The 25,036-nt window shown below is 40.7% G+C and overlaps 1 protein-coding gene across 1 annotated transcript in view; it reads right to left on the reverse strand.

The window, feature by feature from the left end:
- Positions 1-25,036, reverse strand: part of megf6b (multiple EGF-like-domains 6b) — a 57,226-nt gene that overhangs the window by 24,406 nt on the left and 7,784 nt on the right. Inside the window, exons 4-5 of the mRNA XM_034532234.1 lie at positions 23,012-23,116; positions 4,090-4,212 (exon numbers count right to left, since the gene is read on the reverse strand). Coding sequence (XP_034388125.1) covers positions 4,090-4,212; positions 23,012-23,116 — 228 coding nt within the window. The remainder of the gene's footprint in view (positions 1-4,089; positions 4,213-23,011; positions 23,117-25,036) is intronic.

The raw sequence follows: 25,036 nt of genomic DNA on the forward strand, positions 1-25,036 counted from the left end.
CATATAAGTAACAGAGCAGATCAGAAGGGATTATCAGCAATATGGTAATAATAAATGTGAAATATGTTTAATCTTGTGCATAAATCCCTGTGTGCTGTAGCCAAACTTGAAAGACATATTCAGTCAAAATAATATTGACATAATCTGTTGAGAGTATCTGGTATCTAGCCCTGTTTGTGTTAGCGTTACAAAGTGTCTCTTATGATTCATAGTTCATGTTTTCATGTGCCCTAATCTTTGTTGGTAAAGCAATCCCCCCACCTACTCTGATCAGAGACAAAGTCATCTGGGCAGTGCCAGACAGCACATTATAAGTGGGGCTGGATAAACTACAAACAAATACTCAGACTACAGTAAATAACGCCATACATGTATTAAAGGATTTAATATATAAATATATATAAAAATTATGTGACCAGCAATTTACTTCCTCCCCTCAAAATTAATTTATTATAGGATCAAATGAAAGCATTACCTACTTTGTAAAACGTAATAATTGAATCATCAAACTATTCCTCTCGAGGAAGGACCCAGAGTTGAAGCATTAAACACTGCTGCCACAGCTTCATCTGCAGTTTGACTGTGAAATGATCACTTACCTGCTGCAGGGTAGCCCCGGTTGTAGCCACGGTATCCATGGTAACAGTATGGCTGATAGCATACCCTTCTATAGTAATTCTGTGGATAGTTTGCAGCAGATGCCAGACATGCCATCACTTCAACTAACACCAAAAAGTAAATCCACCATCCTGATGACAAAGCCATGGTCAAAAAAGAAACGTAATGCCTCACAGAGACCGGAAACAAAAGTTAAAGAATTTACTGTCAAAAATAAAACCCAATTGTTGTTCAGTACAATAGCTTATGAAAAGTTCCAATGAATCAATAGCAAGTGCTAAAACCTGGTTTTATGGAACATTGTAACTACTTTTTATTCACTCTGCCTCCTGAGTTTTCTCTCCCTTCATCCATCCCCCTCTCTCTTTCACCCTCCCATCTACTAAAACTAAATGTCCATCACATTAAAAGGTCCTCCTCTCTCTCACCCCCAGCCTAAACTCTCTATTACAAAAAAGGCATATCCAGTCTTGCATGAACTACAAATACATAATTCTGCATTTTACTAGCCAGCATTGATTGAGGTCTGTCCCTCAATGATGTACTAAATTTTACTTATGGGCCACTGTATTTTTCAAAGAATATGATGCGATAAAAAGCGAGATGTATGAGTGCACATAACTCCGTTGTTGGAGAATAAAGAATGCAAACAGGCGGAAGGATGTGCGGTCTGTGTTTTTCTTCTTTTTTTTGGCATTGACATGCATTAAAAAAAATGCCACTAAAGGAAAGCCAAATGAAATAAGTGCCATACGACAAATCCAGTATTTATTATCCAAACGTCTGAAAAAGGAATGAGCCTTGCAGTGAAATTTACTATTTAGGAGCTAAGCACTATGTACTCTCATCTGGTGCCAACACATACAGAAACACAGAAGCAGGACCATGACGGCACTTTATAGAGCTTATAAAGAGCCAAGCATGTTCATGGTCAGCATCACTTCCGTGATTTGAACAGAAATGGTCCTTACCAGACCTCTACGGGATACAATGGCTGTAAGCTTCTCTTCTTATGACCCGTCTTTGAAACAATGCAAACATAAATCTTCTGTAACATACACCTGCAGAGTCATTACATCAGGCCACAAGCATCTGAGAAAGAACTCAAGCTCAGACAGACCAGCAGAAACTGATACAGATTGTTTTTGTCCCACCACACGCAAACATATTCACAACTCGTCAGCCAGGTGAAACGGAATGCAGTCTGCTCAGGCATGGACGACAAATTATTGGCAATGTATCTTACAGCTATGGCTCCAAGTCGGAGTAAAGAAATCGGAATACAATAAAAGAAATATCCCATAGAGAACATTTAAAAAAATCTTTCCAGGAACTGTTCTGATCTCACAGTTAACAAGGGCATCTAATAAATACCTGCTGACTTTGGAAGACGTATCTCACACACCCCTAGAGCTCACTGTTGAGACAGGTGCCAAGCACTCGCAGATCATAACTTCCACCTTCACGCTCTTATTGGTCTGGGCATTCAAGTTCATTCGGCATGATGGCTAAAGTGTTGACACTGCTGCGCTGCACTCAGCACAACAGTTACTGTTGGCCTCTTCCACTTTGATCAGTGCCATTTGTATAAATGCTGCTTATTCAAAATTTAAAAAAAATAAAGGCTTAAATTAAATCTTGAAAACCATCCACAAGAGATGGAGATTAAATCATAATTCAGTATTTCATTTTTTCTTTCCTTTTATTTATTTTTGCACTGAACAAAAGATGCATTTGTTCATTTCTGCCTACGGCAGCAGTATTTACATTAACATCCCACAGCAGATGTCTTTTATCAAAAATATTAAAGCACGTTGCCAAGGACAGGATTCCTCCAAAGTAGTAGTGCGGTCGTGTACGATCCAAATCCACAGAACCATTTATTTTTAAGAACTAAATAAATGGATCTTGTCTCTCATCTGGACTCGTGCAGGCTTAGACTCTGCAGCCCTCCCAGCTTCAGGCCGTCATTCAGAAGGAAACCTGATCACTTTCTGCAGACCCAGTGCCACACATGCAGCGCTTACTTAAACATCCTCTGCATTCATCCAGCTTCTTTTACCTCTGTTAATACTGCTGCCAATTACAGACAATTAGGACATTAATGCTGCGGGTAGCTGTTTTCTTCCAATATACACCAGTGGCAGAGGGCAGAGAGCAGAGAGCTATGAAAGCCAGCTGTGACAACGTTCCCATCGACTCTCCTAATAACCGTGACCTGGATCAGATCTTTCACTTGTTCCTCCAGTAGACAACCTTACTGCAGAGCACTCTGACGTCTCCTCTCCTCTAGGCTTGGCTGCTGCACAGAGGAATCATTATTCTGATTAAACCAACCACTCGCAGATATTTCCTAATCAGAAACATGAATCTATGATGGAGCAAAATGGAAATCTCATGTGAAAATGTTTGTGAAGAAGCTCAGTTTTGGTAAGCTGTGGTTCAAAGATGCTGGGCAGACATTTATAGTCATAAAACATCAGGAGGAGCCAGAACATAATTGTATCATCTACAGTGTAAAAGTTAAAAAAGATCTGCCCCTTCAACTTGGCTTAACATTATATGGTTTTGATGTTAACTGGTTGCAGAATTCACTGAGCTTTTATTACAATTTAAAAGAAAATCCATAAATGTTAACATCAATGTGCAAAAAGGACCAAAAATATTTGGAAGCTGGCTGAAGTAAAGACACCGATATTAATTATTAGCAACGTGAACCATTATGGGCTCAGTATGTTTAAAATGAAAAAGGTTGTTCCATAGTCATCCAATAACATAAACTGGTTCAATAAGACGAAGATTCTACAGCTCTGAGATTTTCCAATAAGCACTCCATGCAAAGTACAGCTGAGGCTGATGGGAATAACACTAGAGTTGCTAGAGTAGCAAAGTATGGACATATTAAAATATTTATGATGGCACAAGATGGAAAGTTGAAAGATCAAAGTTATTGCAATGCTTGAACTTAAGGGGACCATAAATGTCTGAACAAAATTTCATAGCAATGCATCCAATAGTCGCAGCATTTCACACACTTAAGGGTTCATCCTCCGTCAAGCAAAGATGTCTGAAGCAAGTTTCAACTACTAAGTAATAAGATATGTCGGCCTGGACTAAAGCGACTGACATTGCTTTCCCTAAAGCCACATCGCTAGCATGAATAAAAACATTTGATAGGATGGTGAAGGCTGAGTGGGTAAGCACACAAAGCCGGATGAAGGTTATTTCAGGATTAGAGGTCAAACTACATGGTGTCATCTCAAGATGAGCAATACTGACAAAACCTGATGTAATGTTTGATTTTACCACAGAATATTTCAATGAGCGTAGTAACGTGGAATCGATGAACACTCATCATTATAGCTATAAAGTGTGATAACCAGAACCCTAAGTACTGGTATCATATTACTTATATTAATATTACATGTATAACCCAGCTCCACAGCCAAACAAATATAGTAGAGGACTCACCTTGACAGGTTTTGCCATCTTCATTCAGTTTTTGTCCAGGAGGGCACCTGCAGTAGTAACTTCCAATGGTGTTACAGCAGAGAGCCTCACAGGCGCCATTGGTCTCCTCACATTCATTAACATCTGACAATGAGAAACACGGGCAAAGTTAAGAAAAAATGCATCTTCCTTTTTATGTCTGATTAAGTTTCTAATGTTTTCCGTGAATTCATTTTAATTGAGCTTTTGAAAATGTGGAAAATGAGGAAAGTGCTTAAGTGCCTGGAAATTCCTAAGAATGACTGTGGTAAACGTTGCGCTCCGTTTCCATCCTTTAATTTGTCTCCTTAGTACCAACTCCAAGCAAAAGGAGAAATGCATCCAATATATCCAAAACAGAATGAAAATGAGTAATTAATTGAGAGGGACACAAGGAAATATGCAGCATTTACATGTTGCGCTTGTCAAACCTCCAACATGAACAAGGAAACACTTCAACAAGATCACACCATTTCAATCAGCTAAATATCCTGCCAAAGCCGTCATCAACTAAGTTAGATAATATCTTTTCCTCCAGTTCCCAAACTACACATTATGACTCATTTCAGATCCAGGTGCCGACAGTTCACCATATACCATAATTTGAGCAGCAGAGCGTCTGTGTAATGTGGAGATATTGAAAACTGAAAGGAGTGTTTCAGGTTGTTCTGCTTTTCACTGCAGCTTTTGGATGCTGCTCAAAAATTGCATGCATTAATGTTACATTTTGTTCACATGGGGGTTTGTCTGGGGAGATTATGCTCACAGCGTACTTTTAAACTCGGTGACATTGGTTTCATTTGCCGTGCAGAAGGATTCTTGGACTGAAAACTGAAAGCCGTAGACAAAAATAGGAGGGAGCTTTCACTTGGCACGAAGCAGCTTGTAAACGTTCGCCATGTCCATAAAGGAGGAGAGTTACTGTACAGGGGTAAAGTCCAAATGCAAAGAAAATTGATTTAAAGAACATTTTCCCCCCTCAAGCAAATGTTGGTGCATTACAATGCCAGCGATTAACCAGCCAATTAAATGACTTCCCTCTCAGTTTACAGCATCTGGAAATGTTCACGCCAAAAACCCTGCAATCTTTCTATTTCCAAGTGTTTAAAACCCTCTAATAAAACCTGAATGACACACAATATGTAATTAAATGTTACCTTTAACATCAAGAATACATTTATTATCCTACAAAACATAATTCCTGATTCATGCATTACTCCAGTCCTCCTTAGCGAGACCAGATGAATTGCTGCTAAAGAGCCACTTTGGGATCCTCATCGAGTTATAGTTGGACACTTCACCACAAGAGCATGATTTAATGAGTCCTGGGATGAGAGAGAATGTCTGCCTTAAAGTATCATTCATTTAACTTGCTAAATAAGTACCATGATAACAGCAGGTTTGAATAAAATGATGCAGAAACAAGCAGACAAGTGATGGTGACCTGAAGTCAAGGGCAAGATGAAAGGAGGGATCCTGTGGGGAGATTTGCAGTACTAGAGTGTCCGTGTTCGTGTTTGTGTTGTGTTGAGTGTGTTTGTGTGAGAAAGACGACGTCCATCTCCCCCTCTTCCCCCCTGAGGCCACACCCATGTGTGACAGTCAGTGTCATGCTCATCATTTCTGCCCAATAAGCAGACAGAAATGTTGAACACAACACTGGAAACTACAGAGGATCAATGAAGCAGCATGTTTTTAGTAAGGACAAGAGTTTTGTCTTTGTCTGTCATGTTCAAAGGGCAGAAGAAACTCAATAGAGGTAAACCATGCACATGCTTTATGTTTTTAATATGGAAATTAACCTTTTTTTGTGCTTTTAGAATGCTTTTATTGTATTACTAATCGTACTATCTTTAATTACATTGTTGTTGTTTTCTTTTACAATTAGTATCACATTGGAAATCTATAATTAGTTCCAAACTTCTGCCAAACAACAAAAAAAGAGAAGAAAATTCACCACTATATCTATTTGCTACAGTAAATATAAGCTATTTTCAAAACAGAAACTGTCCCAGACGTAAAAGAGTTTTCTCTGAATGTTAAACGTAATGACTTCTGAAGAGATGGGGTTGTAGCAGATGCTGCATCAGACTGCAGGGGGCATTTCAATTTGTGTTACCCTCACTCATCCATCAATCCGTCACCAAGCTGAACCTCCTGCAGAGTGATCAGACACATCTAAAAAGGAGCGAAACAAGAGCTGTATCCTCCTTTAGAAAAAAGAAGCATGTTTTAAGATCAACCCCCTCCCCTGAACATCAGATCACCAAGGTTTCTTCTGTCTGGCCTGAGCCTCCGGGGGTTCGGCGTACACGTTTTCCAAAAAGAGATCACATGCCTAAACCATTGTAGTTTGTCTATTGCCCAATTTATGCTCCAGGTCAGGGTCAAAGTCCAAAACTCAGGGTCAAACCCATGCAGAGAGAAATGCACGTGACTGTTTCACCATTTGTGGGGAACAGGCGTGAGGATTCTTTGATGAAATGTTGTCAATAAAACATTGTACATGAGTGCAGTTTACGACAAACATATGTCCAGTCTAACGCGTGCTACCTGCCTAAATATGAATCTTGCAATGCAACTTGTGATTATTTTCATTATTTATTATTGTAATATGTCACTAACTCTTTTGAATGAACAAATAACGGAATAGGTCAATATTTTTGGAAGTATACTTATTGGCCTTCTAGCTGGAAACAAATTGAAACAATCAAGTCTGTGTGCTACTGTGAAGCTACCACCAGCAGCTGGTTAGCCTAGCTTAGCATAAAGACTGAAAAGATACAACGTTGGTAAGCTTGAGAGATGCTAAACTATTAGTTGGCTGAAAACAAATACATTCAAGTCATTTTAGTTTAGAACCAAAATATATTCTATTTATTGATTGAAAAGACAACTAATTCTGACGATTGTCATTTATCAAACCAAAGGTTTGTCAACTTATTATCAACTAATTTAATGATGGGGTCGTGTCTAGACAGAATCCAACAAATTGCAAAACTTGCAAAAACTCGAAACTCAATACCCAGTTTATATTTAAGTTTTATGACAAAACATGAACATTCAGGAAAAGCAGAGATGCGACTTCACACTACAAAGGCCATAGTTTACTTGGTGTGACTAATGTTTAGGATTACTGATTACTGATCTAATTTGTGCGGCTAAAAAATGTCATAATGGAAACCCTGGAATGTTCGGTTATTCATCATGTCTGTATGAAAGTTGAGTTTCTGTGCATTGTTCCAATTGGATAACAAATATTGTGTCAAATTGCTTCTTGTGAGTGAAATACAAAACAAACCTGTATAATGTGTATTTTCCTGCAGTGTCCCAAATCAATCAGATCTAACTTTGATACGAAAACTAAACATCTTGGTTGCGTTTTTCCAAGCTGCAACAAGGCTCTGGGTTTACATTCCTCTGCTGTATTGTGTGACTTCCTGCGATAAGGACGACAGCCACTGCTCCCAGGACGACGGGGGCCAATGTCTCCGCAGACCACGAGGGGCCAACATAAACCACCAGACCCCTGATATTATCTCAGCAAGGGCCATGGGCCGTAAAATTGCAGTATTCATCGGGGGGATCTGGAGAAAGGGGGGACCAAGGAGATCCTAACCTGTTCCTTTCAGGCGCCTGATCAAAAAGCCTGCTGGTGTTATAATGTGCTTTACTAGTGTTCATTCCACGCTGTCCTTACAGCTGCTTTCATTTACCAGGTGCGATAAAGATTTCATTCAGACGAGGATTTCTCTGCGACTGACCTGCACATGTACCCACAGACAACATCTTGTCTGACTAACAAACCAACCGTGTATGAACAGGAACTGACAATTTACTTCAGAGGAAACTCATCTTCACCTTTGACCTCAAGTATAACTGACCCTTAAAAATGCTTTTTAAAGGGTCTTTTCAAAAGGTCAGTTATGCTGGTGGCCAGTCATACTACTGAGACCATTTATTCATATCTTGCACTGTAGTTCATTTTATATCCACTGTTTAATCACATTCCTTTTTTAGCTTATTTTTAAATTCCATGTTATTTTTGTATTAAATAACATACATGTATATGTGCTTCTTTTTTATATTGCCTACTGTGCCTTTATATCTTGTTTGAATGCCTTTTATGTTTCATGTACAGTACTTTAAGTTTCCTCAGAGTTGATTTACGAACAAACCTGCCTTGCCTTTTGTAGAGAACGTATTTCCTTTATCCACAGGCAGCCCCACAATTGTGCCTGGCAGAAGCTCAAATTAAACTGATGCACTGGTGAAATATGCTCCCCCAAGCTCACAGACGTTATTATATGCACCCTATAATTCCTCATGGATTCCACATGACTATTCTTCCTGGAGTCAGGTATCATAGAAATCCCCAAGAAACAGTGCTAAGGTTACCTTGTAATGCTTTTCTGCCAGACTACTGTCTCTGTGCTGTAACATTTACAGATAGGCTGCAGGCAAACGAGAGCAGAGACTGAGAAGGCTGCTCACTTTACAAGTAGAGTGTAATCAGATGAGGAAAACAATGACATTTTAAAGGATTTAGGATATATACGTCTACATAAATAAGTAATTAAATTGAATATAGAATTTATGAAAGCACAAATGGTCTGACATATTTACCGTCAGTGCACACTATTTCAGGAGGCAAAGCTTTGGGAGGTTGAGGGGTAATAACTGAAATTAATTTTGGTCATACAGTTTCTCAGAATCGAAAGTAAATACATTTAAAACCAGAGACAATCATTTGCTAGACTGTGATTTTATGTAAAATAAGTAAAAAATAAAGTAGAATGCATTTCTTTCCATCCTTCTCTTTTGCAAGGCATCGGCTCAAATTCAACATTGCCCCCTGCTGTTAATCTCCTGCTACATCAAGGCTATAATAGCCCAGATGTGCTGATGGATGTTTGTCAAGTTAACACTATGTGATTCTGCTCTGCTCTCATTCATCATGGAACTAAAACACAGCTGTCACAATATAATGATTCAAAGAGAACCGCACTTTAGTTGTCAAAGTGCCGTCAAAACATATTACACACTGGTTCATCGCACAGACTTACACCAGAAAACTATGTATGCTGTGAGCATCCAATAATTCCAACCCCTCGTCCAACTTGATGCATTCTTTGTGCCAGTTTTGGGTACAAGTTTCTTCTCAAAGCCCTATAATTGTGGCCAGTGTGGCATCTGAGTTGTTAAGTGGCACTATTATTCGGACGTGGTGTAGATTAATTCAAACCCAGTTAAAAAACGTTCCCTTAATGACAAAGAACCAACCACACACAGACCTCTATGTTTATCCACTGATGTTTGATGTTCGTACCTCCTCTCAAACCTCTAATGTTTCCATGAAGTCATTAACAAAGCCAATTATATTTGTTATAATGTACCGGCCACCAGGTCCGTATCCGTATTTCTATCTGAATTTTCTATCAAGTTTAGTCCTTAATACTGATAAGGTTATTATTGTAGGCAACTGCCTCATTTGGCCCTGCCTCCTTTGCCGTGCCTCCTGCATCATTGACCCTGCCTCCGTGGCCCTGCCTCCTGCATCATTGGCCCTGCCTCCTTCGCCGTGCCTCCTACCTCATTGGCCCTGCCTCCTTTGCCATGCCTCCTGCATCATTGGCCCTGCCTCCGTGGCCCTGCCTCCTGCATCATTGGCCCTGCCTCCTTCGCCGTGCCTCCTACCTCATTGGCCCTGCCTCCTTTGCCATGCCTCCTGCATCATTGGCCCTGCCTCCTTCGCCGTGGCTCCTGCCTCATTGACCCTGCCTCCGTGGCCCTGCCTCCTGCATCATTGGCCCTGCCTCCTTCGCAGTGGCTCCTGCCTTATTGACCCTGCCTCCGTGGCCCTGCCTCCTGCATCATTGGCCCTGCCTCCTTCGCAGTGGCTCCTGCCTCATTGACCCTGCCTCCGTGGCCCTGCCTCCTGCATCATTGGCCCTGCCTCCTTTGCCGTGCCTCCTACCTCATTGGCCCTGCCTCCTGCCATGGCCCTGCTGATGCCCCTCCTCTCTACCTTCTTCTGTTCCATGGATCGTGGTTATCTGGATCGTGGTCCATGCCTACTACTCATTATTCATAATTTCTGTCACATTCGTTGAATGTGTTGTAACTCTGTAACATTGTTCATTCTGTACACATGACATATATTGCTTCTGTCCATCCGGGGAGAGGGATCCTCCTCTGTTGATCTCCTGAAGATTTCTTCCCTTTTTACCCCGTGAAAGGTTTTTTTCGGGGAGTTTTTTCTGATTCGATGTGAGGTTCCGGGACAGGGATTGTAAAATAGTAATTTGGGATTCTGGGCTATACAAAATAAAGTGAATTGAATTAACAATCCGTCTTAAGTTGAGAGAAAAAAGTCTTACCATCTTGGAGTTAAGGGTATTGCATATAGTCATTAAATTCCTTTCAAAAATATATAAACCAGGGGGCCAACACATACTTTTAAAACTATAGTGGGTGAACCTCAGATCTTCTAGTCAATTCCGGTGCACTTTGTGCAAACTACGGGAAACGTGAAAGAGCTAACAGTGTTTCCCTGAGGTAGAAACCTGAGGGCGGGTGCTACGTTTCCATGACTGTTGTTTGGTAACCAACAGCACTACCTTTGGGAGGTAGTGAAAATATTTTTGGTTCTTTTTGAAACTGTGGCGGGACAAAATAGACTTTGGTGGGCCGCCACATGGGAAACACTGGGTGAAGCGTTTTAAGCTGCTGAAACCTCTAATGGCTCTAAATAGACTCAGGCCATGTCCACACTACTACATTTCCATTTTAAAAAGCATATTCTTTGCTACATTTACACTGAGGGTCCACACTACGCCGGATCACCGGAGACGGCGGAGTTTGGAAACGCTCCCGAGGAAGGATACATTTGAAAACTCTGGGGTTACGTCCTAGTGTGGACAGGCATAAACGGAGAAGTTTGGAAACAATGACGTAGGCGCCCGCATTTGCAACTTGATGGGTCTTCGCAGTCACAAAGTGTCCTTCCCTGATTCGTCACACCCCTGTCACATGACTCTGAGCTCTTTTTTATACCATTACCGTTCTTCCACCGCAGTATTTTCTGCAACTAAACCAACTGCAGAAAATCAGCTTCCTGTTACACTGTCATACGCATGCCCAGTGTACGTGAAATGTCATGTGATATGCGTTTTCAAAGGTTGCCGTGTGGACGGAGATCGTCTGGACGTAGATTGTTTTTGTTTTAAAACGTGTGGATGTAGTCAACAAACCCAAATGTTTTTGCTTTTTTTACAGGTGTGTAAAACCATTAAAGTCAGCCGTGTTGATCGCTTTCCTTCAATTGAATGATGCTAAATCTAAATTCTCTGCTTATCTGTGCGATTAAACAATTGTATTTTGTTTTTATACACTTCTTCCAAAGGCATGTGTTGACAAGAAGCCACAGACAAGCAGTGGATTGTTGTGCTGCCTCTTGGGTAAAAATATCAATCAAGCTAGAGCTACAGCTTATTAACCACCCCACTGAGCGCTAACTTTATTTTTCGTGCATGTCTGACCACAAGGGATTCATGTGCGACATCAAAGACTCTAAAATCGAGTATTTGACTTTGTTTAGTAAACATTTTGCTCCACTGAATCCTAAACTCCTCTAATCGGTTTTGATGATAAGATTGACTGCATAGCAAGGTAAGTTTGTGTGTTTCATTTGCACATATGAGTGTAGGCATTCATGTGTGTTTATGTGTTATGGGATACCCCATTCTTAGGAGCCAGCTGCTTCTCACTCTTATGAGCTTTAATTTGTTCCCTCGTCTACAGCTGACTGACTACAACTCCTTCACTCCCAGACACAGGGCGCTAAAATCCCCTCATTAAGCGATCTGCCACCAGTAGTCATACCTCGAGCTGGAAATCTGAGTGTTGTACACTGGTAGAGACAATCCCAAAGATCTTTCACATGACTGTAATCATTTGATGGAAGGTAGCTGACAAACAAAGCAATGCATCTTGGACGAGGTTTGTCCTTTTAACAACCTGTGGACAGCCTAATGTTTCTGACTTCTGTCTCTCATTGTTACTGTCAGTAAGAGTTAGACAACACAGAAAAACGTCGGCCAGTTGCATCAACCTATGCATGTCTCCAGAATAACATTGTATGATATACACAGACGAACATGAGGAACAAATAGCTGGTGGACCTCGGGGGTTTGCCCTCTGACCCTTTGCGTGTGCTCTATCTGTGCTCTACCGGTAAGGACCCGTGTTTTCCAACTTTGACCCTTGAGTTTTAAGTGCCTGGGACACATGAAGACCAGCAGGAATCCAACAATTACTTTTGGTTTCCAGCCTGTCTCTCTCACCCGTTGCATGATATGCTGCTGTGGTATGTGCAGGGCCTAAGTGGACGGAAAGTTGCTCAGAGCTTTTTACCTGCGGTGCAAAAGGTGGCAGATACATAACAGACTGTCATGCTCAAGGTGGACAGGGGAGCAAAACATATTGAACTCGGGATGGAGACACCCCGAATACACGTGTACTCAGACACTTTTATAACACTGCTAGCTCCTGCCGCTTCTTTCACCATCTCAACCTCCTCCTTTGCCATTTTAAGTAAGATTTCATGTTCACATTCATGTTTATTACGTAATTAATTCATTATTAATTACTTTTAAGTAATTAAACTATTGCAAGAATGCTAGGAAAGCAATCTCTACTGACATGGATGAAACAGAGCCATATGGCAGTAATGGACTAAAACTACTATTTTTATTTTTTAAACAGCCTTGACATGTGAAAGGCCACTGACCCTGTCTTATTACATTTCTTTCAGATTATCATTTGCATTTTACACCTGACAAGACATTTGTAGGACTGGCTGGCTGCGCATTTACAGAGCGCCCTCTTGGGTGAACATTCCCCAAGGCTAAGAGGCTTCCATATGGAGATAATACACAACAGAAGAGATAATGTTGGAGGTGTAGGGAAAACAGAGATTAGAAGTGTTTGGCTCAGTCGAGTCCACATGGAGGAACAAAAGCAGCGGAGGCAGATTTAGTCAAGATATGGAGGTTTTAGTGGAGTAAAAAAGGTAAGAAGAGAACCACCACTGGCAGATGAAGGGATCAGCCCACGCTGATTATTCCTCTAATTGTATTTTGCAAACTCTTGTCACTGCTAATTTACGCAAACTTGATGCCCTCGCCCCCGGCGTGACAAGGAGCGACCTTTCATCAGTAATGCTGTAAAGAGCCTAATGAGACTGGGTGGAAGCCCAGACTCTGCACAATTACAGGAGATTAGGGTGCTGTGCAGGACGCAGAGGCAGGTAGGTGGGTAAGGATGGACCCCACCCTTGGACTGGAACGCACTCCCTCTCATTAGAGGTGAGTTTATTGACCTCGCAGGAACAGAGCTGCACTCGCTCCTCCACCCCCCGCTAAATATGCCATAATGTTTCAGGAAGGAATAGCAGACAGGAGAAGAGATAAGACTACATTTGAGGATCAATGCTGAAACAATTCCTGCAAAAAAAAAGAAAGAAAACCATTTCTTCATTGTCATGAAGAAACTATTTCCTGACCTTTTATAGACAGATTAATCAATTATTTTCAAGAAAATCATTGCCAAATTAATCAATACTGAAAAAACACTAATAGTAATACTAATAAGTTGTGGTCCTAGATATATAGCACATATCTCCACTGTTTAATTATTGACATCCCTCTTACTTCCTGCTTACTTATCCATTGCTTCTCTCACTATCCATCCATCCATCCATTATCACCCGCTTATCCGGGGTCGGGTCGCGGTGGCAGCAGGTTCAGCAGGCCGACCCAGGCTTCCCTCTCACCCGCAACACTTTCCAGCTCATTCTGGGGGATCCCGAGGCGTTCCAAGGCCAGCCGGGAGATATAATCCCTCCAGCATGTCCTCGGTCTTCCCCGGGGCCTCCTACCTTCTCTCACTAAAGAAGTAATAAAACTAGTTTTATTTCTTTAAGAGGAGAATGCCTCCTGCTGACAACTCCATGGCCTCCTCCATTTCAGCTGCTTGAAGTCAAGGTATGCTGATTGCTAACAATACTCAAAAATATAGGATCAACCCTTCAAAAGACAAAACATAGAAAATATGGCAGTGCCTCTGTGAATGGTCCATTTAAAGTTTATTTTATGACTGATGGGAGAAATTGTAGAAATAGCAAAATTATGTCACCACTTGACCGTGTTTACAGTTTCTAAACCGCTCTCATTACAACATTTTTCACATTCTGTGTTGTTAGGGTAAGAACCTAAGACGTCGTAATTCTTCCAAGTAAAGTTAAAAAGCAGACTTTAACTTGTTCACAAATATTTCAGCTGTAGCCTGTTAAACTCATCAGAAAGAAAAGGGCAACCCGGAGAATGATTTAGACCGTTTGTGATCTTTCTAGACATTTACTATCCCATCATCAGCCATTTGACTTTTACAACTTTTTCCCTCCCACTAAAATAATTGCTTGAAAAGTGTAAAAGCCAGATTTAGAGCAGATGAAACAAATGTGTTTATCGTTATGAAAAAGTTATTATACAACCCAATGCCCTGATGCCAAACACCATTTGACCTCTCTGGTCAAACTTGAGCATCTCAGTTTTACGATCTCTTTACAGTCGTTCATGCTCATATGTTGCACTGACCACAATAACAGATAATCATGTGAATGATGGGCAAGTGTTAAAGTCTTTAAAGTTACCAGTTATTATACAGTAGTTTGAGAAAACCACAACAATGTAAAGTGTGATATTCCTGGAATCTTTGCTGTGATGAAGCTGCCAATGGTAACTGTTTACAGCTACGTTGTTATCAAATGGTCTTATCAGAGTGTGTGAAAGAATAACACATGGTCATGATCAAGCAAAACCTTTTCCACTGCAAAATGTAATAAAACAGTAAAGCATATACTTTTTTTTCCAGCTTTGTTTCTAATTTTCTCAACCAGGTTTGTGGACAGGCTCCTGGACTTTTGGCACTGATCAAGACATGCGACAAAATGTAAGTTCCAGCTTTCATGGGTTGCTAGCAAACGATGTCTACAACGATGTCTACAACAAACACAAACGTAACCCTTGTTTATACTGAATCAGCAGAACCACTTTAAAAAGAGGACCAACAGAGAATGCTTGTTGGTCAAACAAAGATGTCCGGGCCCTCATTAGTATTTGGGGGAGGGATGGCAGGCAAGGCCCATTAACAGCGAGCAATCGTTAGCGGTTTGAAACAAAAACGTGATCCTGAAGATTTCTCATTGTCTAACAGAATTCAACACAGTCAGACAATGCAGGGAAATAGTTTAAACTAGCTAAATAAAAGGATCACAATGTGCGCCAGTGGAGAAAACTGAAAAACTACAAGTGGTTAATGGCGCTGGATGTCGTGTAGGGCCGCTAATCACCTTATTCCAGACTCTGTCACATGTATCTCATCTTCACATAAATGTAACTGTAGGTTGTCGTCTATCTATTATTCATTTGTTGACCAAAAAGAACATTAAAATAACAGTCCGTCCTGCTTTGGCCTTTTTATTGTTGTATAATCAAAATGTCACAATTGTTCTAAATACAGTGGAAATGCAAACAGAAACTAGTAACAAAGTCTTTCAAGGTAGCAACAAGTGTAGGTTAAGAGAAGCCTCAGATTACAGGTTGTGAAATTCCTACGATGGAAAAGGACCACGAGGCAAGTTTCACGTTCTTTAAAACTCACACTTTTCCACCTTCTTTTCTTTGTGGACAACTTACTGGTTTCCAAAACACCAAAAACTATATACATTTATATTTTCTTAGTGGAAGAAGGTCTGATGAAATTATATATATTATTAAATTATATATATTAGCCACACTGGCTAATCATCACAGTGAGGCCGATCATCAATTCAATGCTGTGGCAAGAAAACTGTCCTATCTCCAGGAACAGGGCATGCATGCGTGTTTCATTTGGGGAACTTACTCGCCTGCATGGAGGTTTTTTGAATGTTTTCCTTAATCCCAAGTAAAAAACATTCAATGGGACTAGAGTTCAGGGATTTATTTTTACAACAATAAGGCTGACATGCTGAAAGCCCCTCTCTCATCACATTCCTCTGTGGTCCCGAACATGAAGGGAGCTGATACACTATATATTTAGCCAAAGAAAAATCAAAAACTGTTTCCTCTCTAATCAACTGACAGTCAAACTTACCAGAGTGACGAGCATGTGTGAAATGGTTTAACCATAAATGTAAGGGATGTTCTCTTTTACAACATGGCCCTGTGCAGACCACTCAACCATTTAAACATGACAGATACCATCTGTGTCACTGCTGCTCATTCCCGTCACTGTCAGTCTTTAAATGGCTTGACGAGCAGCAGTGATGATAGCAGTCACCCCGCATTTTCATAAAAGGGTTAGACGTTGCATAGCCTTCCTGCTGTTCATTCCCAGCGAGTGCAGCCATGGGAGTTTCGAGGCAGCTCTAAAATGGCACATGCTCGGTTCAAACGCTGGCTTGACCTTTGACCTCTCTGCTCCCAGGCAGGCGGAGACAGCAAAAGTCATCCCTGTCACGTAAATCTGCTTAATTAAGCGCACAGTGATACTAATTATGCTATAATCACTGGTGATTAGACAAAAAGAGCAAACACTAAAACATTGGATGTTGCATTCAAGTATAAAATCGGTCTGTGAGAATGTTCAGCAATACTTCTAACCAACATGTCACTAATTGATTGATTTAACATCTGGGAGGCATGAACTGCACACATTTTTGTTCAGTGATTACCATGACTAAGAATAAATAAACCTGGCATGCACGCACATTTACCAAAATTGAACAGACACTGAACAGAGAACTCCCCCCATGGCCTGCTTAAAGGGAATTTACTGTCTATATGTGTGTGACGCGAGAGCAGCAGTGTCACAAGGCAGGTTACAACAAGCCACTGGACAGTCTAAGGAAAGACCACTATTGAACTGTTGGTGGTTGCAGAGTAGGACAACTATTGGAAGAGGCTCTGCAAAGAGCAACATCTGAAATCACGCTTGCTGAATGCAGCTGAACACGCAAACTCATCCCAGTCTTCAGAAAAACTGAAGAACATACTTTCCCGACATTTTGGAAAGCTGTTTAACTCAACTAAGACAGACACTGAGAGAGCAGAAAGTCAGATGCAAGTGGTCTTGTGTGATGACCAGTTACATTTTTTCTTGGCCAGACGACCCTGGTTCAAGTCAATGCACTTGAAAAGGTTTTGTGCAACTCAACAAGTGTCCTTTAACAAGCCAATGAATTCCAACAATAGCTCCAGGGTTGCTGCCCTGACCTTGCCACCATGCTAACAAGCAGGCAGCTTCACAAAGCAGCTCCAAGAGAGAACCTATACCTAGAACACTAAAAAACGTCGACAACATAGAAAACTAGGACAAAATGTTGTATGTTTGGTCTCATACTTTAAATTGCTATTCATAGAAATGTAGAAAAAAGTGACACATATGTCTTTCATTGTAAATATACTTATTAATAAAGTTATGTCATATTATTGTACTATTATTGAAACTAACATGTAAGCAGAATTCCAATGTTGTAGTTGGTCACGGTAGAAATAACTACTTTTTTAGGAAGTGAACAATTCTTTATTTTTCATAAATTGTTCATATTTTTGTTGAAATCTTTTTCAAAGAAATAACCGGTTGTTAAATACATTTGAGTAAAAAGTTCCATATTTGCTCTGAAATTAAAAAGGGTAGAAGTAAAATTCACTGATAATACTAAAAGAGGAGCCACCTCAAAATTGTACTTAAGTATAGTATTTTACTCACAGATGTATTTTAAGTTCCACCACTGTCATTGTTTAATTGTGTCTCATGTGATTAAACATCTTAATTAAGGGTTTAGAAAATATATGAGAAACCCTCTCAGACATGTTATCATCTCTGAATCTTTCACGAGGTGTTTGTTCAGAGTTAGACTGTTCGTCCGGTGCCATTTCTCAGCACCTCGGCCAGTAGACTGTGGAGGACTCACATCACGCACCAAAAGGCTCCATAGAAATAACTGACCTCATTATTAAGAGCTTCAGTCTGCCATTTATAAGCCCAAGTAAAAAACTCTGAAGACATCATATTCACTAGTTGTGTGGTAAACCCCAATTGGTGGATAATCACTCTGGATTATAAAAAGAAAAGAAACTGTTACCGGTAAAATTGGAGGAGCAACCTCTATCTCTACCCTTAACTATGGCGGCCCTAGGCAATAGGAACTATTGATGTCACAAATTATCACTTTTTAGTTGCATATCTGTTGTTTCTAATAAACAAAAGGTATGTGTTGTTTTAGCCCAATGCATGAATCAACAGTTTAACCTTTCCAATTTAATATCCGATTACCAATAAAATATAATTAGTGTTTGGTTTGCTAGACGTAAGATGTACAGAATGGCAGAATACAAAAATTTGAAAAATACGCTTTATTGAAGCATTATCTTGGTGAATGAATGCAAGTGGCATACATACTGGTATGATATACTAACATTTGCACCGACTAAAAGCTTCAAAGCCGACGTTGCTGTGGTCTGAGCCTGGGAGCCTACTTTGAAGCAAACATTACAGAAAAAAGATTATGATGATAGCCATCAGTAGAGGGTCTGTCTTGAGTGATGTCTAGAACAAGCTGGTCTTCCTGGCATTACAATGACCCCAAACCCAGCCAAGATATGAGCTTACAGTTGAGAAATCATTCGCAAAGAGCAAGTAAATGAGTCGCAATTACTGTTACAGAGAAAGAGCTCTTTCAGTAAAACTTTGAACAGTTTGGGATCAACAAACAAAAGCCTAATAAACGTATATTAAACCTGTGGGAACGGAACAAATACAGTATTTTCTCATCTTGAGTTACAGCTATTTGGAAAAATGTTTCCTCTGCTATCAGGGAGTTTACTTTGATATCACGACTCCCTATTCCTCCTCCTTACATTTGTTTCAAATAACTCTTAGAAAGTTATTACACAATCCATCAATTGTATGTATGCGAGATAAATTAAATTGTACTTTTAACCTTAGGCCAAGGTAAAAGATTTCTCAAGATTTTTAGACTAAGCATGTAAAGTTTCATGTTACAAAAAGTGTCTGATTTTCTGTCCGTCCGTCCGTCTGTCTGTCTGTCCGTCTGTGGCTGAGCCCAGATGTCAGCTGGTATGAAGACATCTGCCCTGCCAGAGGTCTAAAAGCCCTGGAAGCTCTTGATCCCAGAGGATACCACTTGTCTACTGATGACAGGCTGGATACTGAGTACATCAGGCACAGAGTGACAAAACCCCACTGGATATAGACAGGACAAAGAGCTTTAAAAAGGACCACGGAGCAAAAATGGAGACCAAGTCCGCATACACACACACACACACACACACACACGACAAACCTTGTTCTGTCATTCAAGTTCATTACATTCATTGGTTATTAATCATTATACATTATTCTTTTTAAAATAAGCAATCAAACCAGTTTTGATTGACAGCGGCCAAGCAACAAGCCTGCTACAGTTGATACTAATTGATTAAAATGTTGCTACGTCCCGATTGGTGCACAGAACGACATCCCCTTGTTCTAACCATCGACTTCAACAACATATTTAACAAGAGACTGTAACAAAATACAGTCTCTTGTTAAATATTATCCATCCATCCATTTTCAATACCGCTTATCCTCATTAGGGTCGCGGGGGCGCTGGAGCCTATCCCAGCTGACATAGGGCGAAGGCAGGGGACACCCTGGACAGGCCGCCAGTCCATCGAGGGCACATGTAGGGACATACAACCATTCACTCTCACATTCACACCTATGGGACATTTAGAGATCAATTAACCTGCAGCATGTCTTTGGACTGTGGGAGGAAGCCGGAGAGCCCGGAGAGAACCCACGCTGCCACGGGGAGAACATGCAAACTCCACACAGAAGGACCGCTCCGACCGGGAATTGAACCCACGGCCCTCTTGCTGTGAGGCGACAGTGCTAGCCACTACACCACCGTGCAGCCCGTTAAATATTATTATTATTATTATTATTATTATTTTGTTTTATTTGCTCTCTATATAGTTGTACACCTCTAACAGAATTCAACACAGTCAGACAATGCAATGTCTTACTTTGCACTACAACTGCTGCACAACAATTTCCCTCAAGGTAAATAAAGTTATATCGTATCTTAATGCCATCAAATGTTACAGCACGTACCCTGTCTAAGTTCAAAATGATGCCGTCTGGAAAGTAATTTACAACATCTTTAGAAGTCAGTCATGTGAAATCATACAACCTTGAAATGATCTATCCTACATGGTCCGGGAAGTATGAAGCTGAGGCAGGTGACCCATTCAAACAAATGGGACAGTAATTATTGTCTCAAACATCACTGAGACACAATGCGACTAAAAAGCAAAACAGATGACAGCTCCAGACAACTATTGAGTGCAAGGCAGTAATTGGCCCCTTTGAACAACATAAACATACCAATTGCTGTAAACAAATACAAACAAACCACATCAAAAGCTCTTCAAGGAACAATCACCACATGCGAGTGCAGAGGAATGTCAACGTTGACGTCTCAAGTGATTAAAATGATGAGTGAATCTTTGCGGTTCCACGCATTCATCCTCAGCGACATCCTCCACCTTGGCTCCAGCTTGTATGTAAACATGACGAGAACAAGCTTTGACTGACAGTTGCGTGCAGCATGTGGACCGCAGCAGTAACTTAATTACAACGGCAGCTTGTTCGAGCAGCGTCCTCTCGTCTACGCTGCAAGGTTATTTATCTGGGGCTCAAGAATGTGACATTCACAACAAAAAGATGACCTGACGACCACAGAGCGTTCTTCCTTATGGTTGAACTATATCTCAGAGCCGTCACTCAGTTAAGAGTCATTCATTAGAAGTGATGTTCAGGCTCTTTCTCCGATGAGCCACTTTGTACTCAGTTCATTCTCTTTGCCCACAGGACTCATGACACTGAAGTGACCTGGAGTTGGCACATGCAGGACCTCAAAAGAGGGACAGCTGTGAGTGTAATCCTGCCTGCGTCCGACACCCATAACCCCAAATGTTACGTCAGTGACAGCCCCACGGCCTTCATCCAGCAGCCCATTCTATGCCAATCATAAGGCAATACAACTGCCAGATAGTTTACGGACTGATAGCCTCCAATAGAGGGAGGGTCAAAGCGTGGGGGTCTGCTGCATAGCTCTCCACCAGCAAGGGCCCCTATAGGTGCCCATTGATGACAGCTGTCATTCACAATGCAGAACAAAGCTGGTTCTGCAAAAAATTGGTTCACTGGACTTCAAGCTCTGTTGTTAGAATTGGATTTACTAGCGATGTTTTCACCAAATGTTGTCTTATTTAGCTTCTTATCCAGCCCATGCGGTAGAATATACTCAAGTGTCAGACAAAGATTGGATCATCCAGTATTTATGTTTTATTTGATCATAAATGAGAAAATAAATTAAAAGCATTTAAACGTGGCAACAGGATGAGCAAAACGGTATGAGTTTTGACAGCACTGTTTATTTTGTATAGCCAAAAGTGCAGAGGAGAGAGGAGTTTTGATTTTATTTTATTTAATTATATATGTCGCAACAGATTTTTTTGCCAATAAATGTATTTGATGTGTAAATGTTAGTATTGGTCAGACACAATAAGTCATCTTTCGTATCTCATCAGATATTAGGAATGCAGTATTTACACCAATGAATTATTGTCTTAGTCCAATAATCATTAGACAATATTTTGACAGTTTCCTAATAAACAACAGCTTTGACATTTCCTCTTGTATCCATCATGGATCAGTTAACAGACCCATACTTTCACAGGTCTGTCTTTCAGTGGTACATCTTTCATTTACTGCTGATGGTTGGGGGATTTTGAAAGACTCATTATTACCATAATAGAGGAATAGATTGCGTGTCAAAAGATCTCAGAATGTTATGGTTTACTAAATGTGTCAGGAGTTTAGGGTGAGGGTTGAACTTCATGGACATTGATCAGCAAACATCAGATTTAGCAGATAGCTTCACTCTCAAAGACCTCCACTGGGCCTCCACATCTGGACCAGCTTAAAAATTGCAACCAATGGTTTTAAGCAACAATCCATTTAGGTGTGTTCATGGATCCAGCATGAAGTAATCAGACGTAAGCCAGGTCAGCTTAGCGACCACAGACAGTTCTGATCTTATTGACGAGCTGTCAGTGCTGTGTTTGAACTTGACCTTTATGTAACACAGTGTCTAGGAGGGACTACTTATATTGACAGATGGATGCTTCTGGAAACAAATGGTGACACTAGACGAATTTCCTGTCGTGTGGTGTTATCAGAAAAACTTCTTCCGCTGTTTTACTTCAACAGCTCAAATTCAACAATGGGGGGTGCTGATAAAATACTTGGGCTGTTGGTAAAGAAGCCAACTGCTGATGTGAGGAGATTCTCATTCACTCGTAGAGGAAGGCGATCACTCAAACAGAGTTGAGTGGGGAGGCTTGGAGAGCAGACTGAAACGGATTGTAGGATCCAGCAAAGAGCCCGAACAGGTGTTTTTAATCAATTTGAAAGCTCTAAATCAGCTTCAATGGATCTGTGAGTTTTTAGTTTTTTATGATTCCGGCTTTTACTGTAGCCTAACTACATACTCATCCACTGACAGTAATGGAAAATGGACGAAGATAAAAGATAATGGCTTCATATAATTGTGCAGAGTCTGCTTCTCTATGATTCTCTTCATAAAAACAAAAGTCATAATGTGTATTCTGCTAGAATAGCTGATAAAAAAACAAAAATAGAAAGAAGAGGGTGTGGGGGGGGGGATAACTGGAGGAGAAGAAAAGAGATTCTGAATATGAAACGTAGTCAGGATGTTTCTACTCACCATACTGACAGCTGGGTCCGTTGAACCCTGCAGGACAGTCACAAAGCTGAGTGGATCCAACCCGACACTGGCCCCCATTGAAGCACACACCGTAGCTACACACTGCTGCACATGTGGATGTGGACAGACAGGATGGTAGAAAAAGAGAAGGACATAAAAAAAATGAAAAATAGTAAGTGAAGCAGAGACACCTGGCTGTTTTCATGAGATGTCAACATCTTCAGTTTCAAATGATGACCTCTTTCTATCAAAGCCTTATCATCGGCCTGTTCTCTCCTGACCAAAGAGGAACCTTGATTCTCCTCCATTCACACTAACCAATGTTAAAGGAATCCACCACTTGGCTCTCTTTGAGCCGAGGCGCGGGCTTTTGGCCAAGTAAAAGACATTTCTAAACTCCATATTTACAGAATCAGATTGTTTAACATGAGTGGCGGCAACAGCTTACATGACTTTTAAAAAAGGGAAAGAGGCCTCTTTACCGCACGGTAGTTAACTGAGATTGGCCTTGATTGACTGAATGAACTTTGATCATTGTTGCAAACAGCGGGTGAATCATGGGATAAAATCAGAGAGCCACAGGGTGAGCGTGGCTGATCCATCTCGTGAAGCCTGCGGCCCTGTGTCCATAAATCTTTGAAGTCAAACTGCTCGCGCTAATTAAGACTTAAAGAATCCAGTACGTATAAACTAGGTAGCTAGAAACATGTGAATCCAACTCCAAGGTGTACATCACATTCCCTGTGCCAATACAACACTCACATTAATCATGACAGTCCTTCACCTAAAAATGTGTGTGTGCGTGTACAGTACGTGTGTGCTGAAGTCTCCCTGCCTGTGTGCGTATCTGATGTGCGTCAAGGCTAATATTCCTAAGTAAGACACAGCTGTTTAAGCCAGGCCTGTGGTTTACACTCTCCTGAGCAGAGTACAGTGTTTAGTGATGACAGATCCAGAGGATTGATGTCTATCATTGCTTTTCCTGAACAGCAACATGAGGACACTTGGCTTGAATAACACAGTCCAGCTAATAACAAGAGAAATGTAAATGCCAACCATTCCCAAAGATGATTGCGAAGAAAGCCTCTGAATGCTAGTTTAACTGCGCGTCTTGGGCGAGATATGCATGCTTCTGCACATCTAATGCAACACGAGGCGGCATAATCACCCATCGCACCAGGCACTGCCAGTTCTGATGTTAATCAACCACATATGGTCACAGTGATAATCAGTGTGCCCAGGACAGCTCACACAGAAATGAGCCAGGTTTCAATTGTCAAGCACATTTTGAAATGTTGTAAATAAGAAATCCGAATTAGGAGCGTCTCCATCAAATGCTTTGGAAACCAGCAGTTAAACTAAGCTACAGTGTAGTTTGGTTCGAAGTTGTTATACAGCTTTAATCTGCTAGTAAACAATAAATAAAGGCGGCTTAGCTATCCAACTCATCTGCAAGAGACAAATGGAGAGAGATCTTAAGGATTTTGTTTCAATTGGGAACGTTTTAATTGTTGGACTATTGGCCATGTTTCATGTATCGTCTGGAGACAAAGACAAGCATTAAGCTAATAGCTGAGAAGGAGCCGACAGTGGAAACAGCTGATCAGTAATGAGAGTTAAATGTTCGCAATGCTTTTTTCCGCCTGCATGTGTGCGTACAGATTTCCTGATGTAATACTTCAAATGAGCATAGAAATATGTGAATGTCAACACGGCTCGTGTGATTTAAAAATAATCCTTTGCCCTTTTTCTTGCTCTCAGTATCACTTGAACCCTTCATTGCGTCTGCATGGATAGTGCAGCAAATATAATGTTTTTAATTCAGCTTTTGGCTTGTTTAATTGTTTTTGGTAATTATGTAATTATGTTGCCGCTTTACATATTTAGTCATATTTGCTGCTTTTCTCTATTTCAGGTTGTTGAGACAAAATAAATCAAATCCATCTTGAGGTCTGGTAAATTGTGACTGACATTTTTAAGCAATTTCAGACATTTTATGGACTACAAACAAAAAGAAAACATTAG

Source organism: Cyclopterus lumpus, chromosome 5 (assembly GCF_009769545.1).
Source record: "Cyclopterus lumpus isolate fCycLum1 chromosome 5, fCycLum1.pri, whole genome shotgun sequence".
Taxonomy (NCBI): Eukaryota; Metazoa; Chordata; class Actinopteri; order Perciformes; family Cyclopteridae; genus Cyclopterus; species Cyclopterus lumpus.